This window comes from Grammomys surdaster, unplaced genomic scaffold, assembly GCF_004785775.1.
Source record: "Grammomys surdaster isolate TR1022 unplaced genomic scaffold, NIH_TR_1.0 255, whole genome shotgun sequence".
NCBI lineage: Eukaryota > Metazoa > Chordata > Mammalia > Rodentia > Muridae > Grammomys > Grammomys surdaster.
Window position 1 is genome coordinate 6843911 of NW_021604696.1, and position 2004 is coordinate 6845914.

The 2004-nt window shown below is 54.0% G+C and overlaps 1 protein-coding gene across 1 annotated transcript in view; it reads left to right on the forward strand.

The window, feature by feature from the left end:
- The window catches only part of LOC114627564 (tyrosine-protein kinase ZAP-70), a 22279-nt gene that overhangs the window by 19506 nt on the left and 769 nt on the right, over positions 1 to 2004 (forward strand). The window contains exons 10-12 of the mRNA XM_028775428.1: positions 634 to 826; positions 915 to 1055; positions 1155 to 1267. Of these exons, the coding sequence (XP_028631261.1) occupies positions 634 to 826; positions 915 to 1055; positions 1155 to 1267 (447 nt within the window). The remainder of the gene's footprint in view (positions 1 to 633; positions 827 to 914; positions 1056 to 1154; positions 1268 to 2004) is intronic.

A 2004-nucleotide genomic window follows, 5' to 3' on the forward strand; every position in this document is an offset into this window, starting at 1 on the left:
ACACACACAGACACACACAGACACAGACACACACAGAGACACACACATAGACACACAGACACACACACACAGACACACATAGACACAGACACACAGACACACACACAGACACACACACACACAGACACACACAGACACACAGACACACACAGACACAGACAGACACACACAGACACATAGACACACAGACACACAGACATACACAGACACACACACACACAGACACACTCACAGACACAGACAGACAGACACACAGACACACAGACACACACACACACAGACACACACAGACACACACACATAGACACACACAGACACACACAGACACACACAGACACACAGACACAGTACACACCACGCCACTTGCCTTTACTGCTTCATGGACACGCCTGTGCTGTGTGTACTCTGATGCCCACACTCATACCACAGAGAAGAACTCCTGACTCTGTTTCCCCATGTGCACCATGGTGGTGGGAGCAGGGCCTGTGCCCAGGGCTCCTGTGAATATTGAACACCCGGTACTGCCGACAAGGACATTCTACATGCCAGCCGTCTCACCGATGCCCAGGTTTTCTGTGCCACACCCATGCCCCGTGGGAAATGAGGCTGACCCTGCCACCCCCTCTGCCCCAGGGAGGAGATCCCAGTGAGCAACGTGGCTGAACTGCTGCACCAGGTGGCCATGGGCATGAAGTATTTGGAGGAGAAGAACTTTGTGCACCGTGACCTGGCAGCCCGGAATGTTCTACTGGTCAATCGGCACTATGCCAAGATCAGTGACTTTGGTCTATCCAAAGCACTGGGTGCTGATGACAGCTATTACACGGTGAGTGCCACCCCAGTGGTGCCCAGGTGGAGATGGCTGGTCGGGAGGGGTCCTGGGCTCCTATCCTTGCAGCTCCTCCCCTTCTCAGGCCCGTTCTGCAGGGAAGTGGCCTCTGAAGTGGTATGCACCGGAGTGCATCAACTTCCGGAAGTTCTCCAGCCGCAGCGATGTCTGGAGTTACGGGATCACCATGTGGGAGGCCTTCTCCTACGGCCAGAAGCCCTACAAGGTAGGCTGGGCAGTTTGGCAGTGGTGGGCTGGGGAGGTGGACCAGCGTGAGGGATGGACCCTGTATCCTCACATATGCCTTTATCCCTGGCCTGAGCAGAAGATGAAGGGCCCCGAGGTCCTGGAATTCATCAAGCAGGGTAAGAGGATGGAATGCCCACCAGAGTGTCCGCCCGAGATGTATGCGCTTATGAGTGACTGCTGGATATACAAGTGAGTTCCAGGTGGGAGGGGAGGTGGCCGTACAGCCCTGGGCCTGGAGAAGAAGTCTTCATGCAGCCGGTGCTACCTTTACCCTTAGTATTCCACTCAAAGAATCACACCCGAGTTCTACCTTTAATCCACCCCCATCTGTGCTTGGCTCCCAACACATTGGGCCTGCAACACAGCCATGGCCATCACCAGCACATGGGTCCCAGAATGCTAGACCATCTAGTCACACTGTCATCTAGCGTGTTAGTGTCCCACGCCTGGGATCACTTTCCAGCGCTTCATTGTCAACCCCTACTAGTCAACACTCAACATCCAATGACTCAGGGAAGCCACTGGTGCAAATGCTTAACACACTTAACTCTCAGTCACTCGTCCCCACCCCGAGCAGATGACAAGGAGACACCCAAACAAGCTACCTTCTTTCGACTGTGAAATATGACATTCCAACATTTGACACACTGCAAAACAAGGTGTTGACTTTGGAGCAGTCCACCTGACAGGGAGGGGTCCGTGCATCCCATTTCAACTCAGCCTAACTTAGCCTTTCGCAGAAAAGACCCATAAACCCCAAGCCAGATCCCATCCCAGCACCGCCAACCAGCTCCCACTGGTCAAACCACTTTGATACCTCCATCCCAAACCTGTCCCTGTGTAAGCTTGTGCCTGACTCATGTACCCAGCATGGCTGTATCTGGCTCATGTGCCCAGCATGGCTGTATTCTGGCTCATGTGCCCAG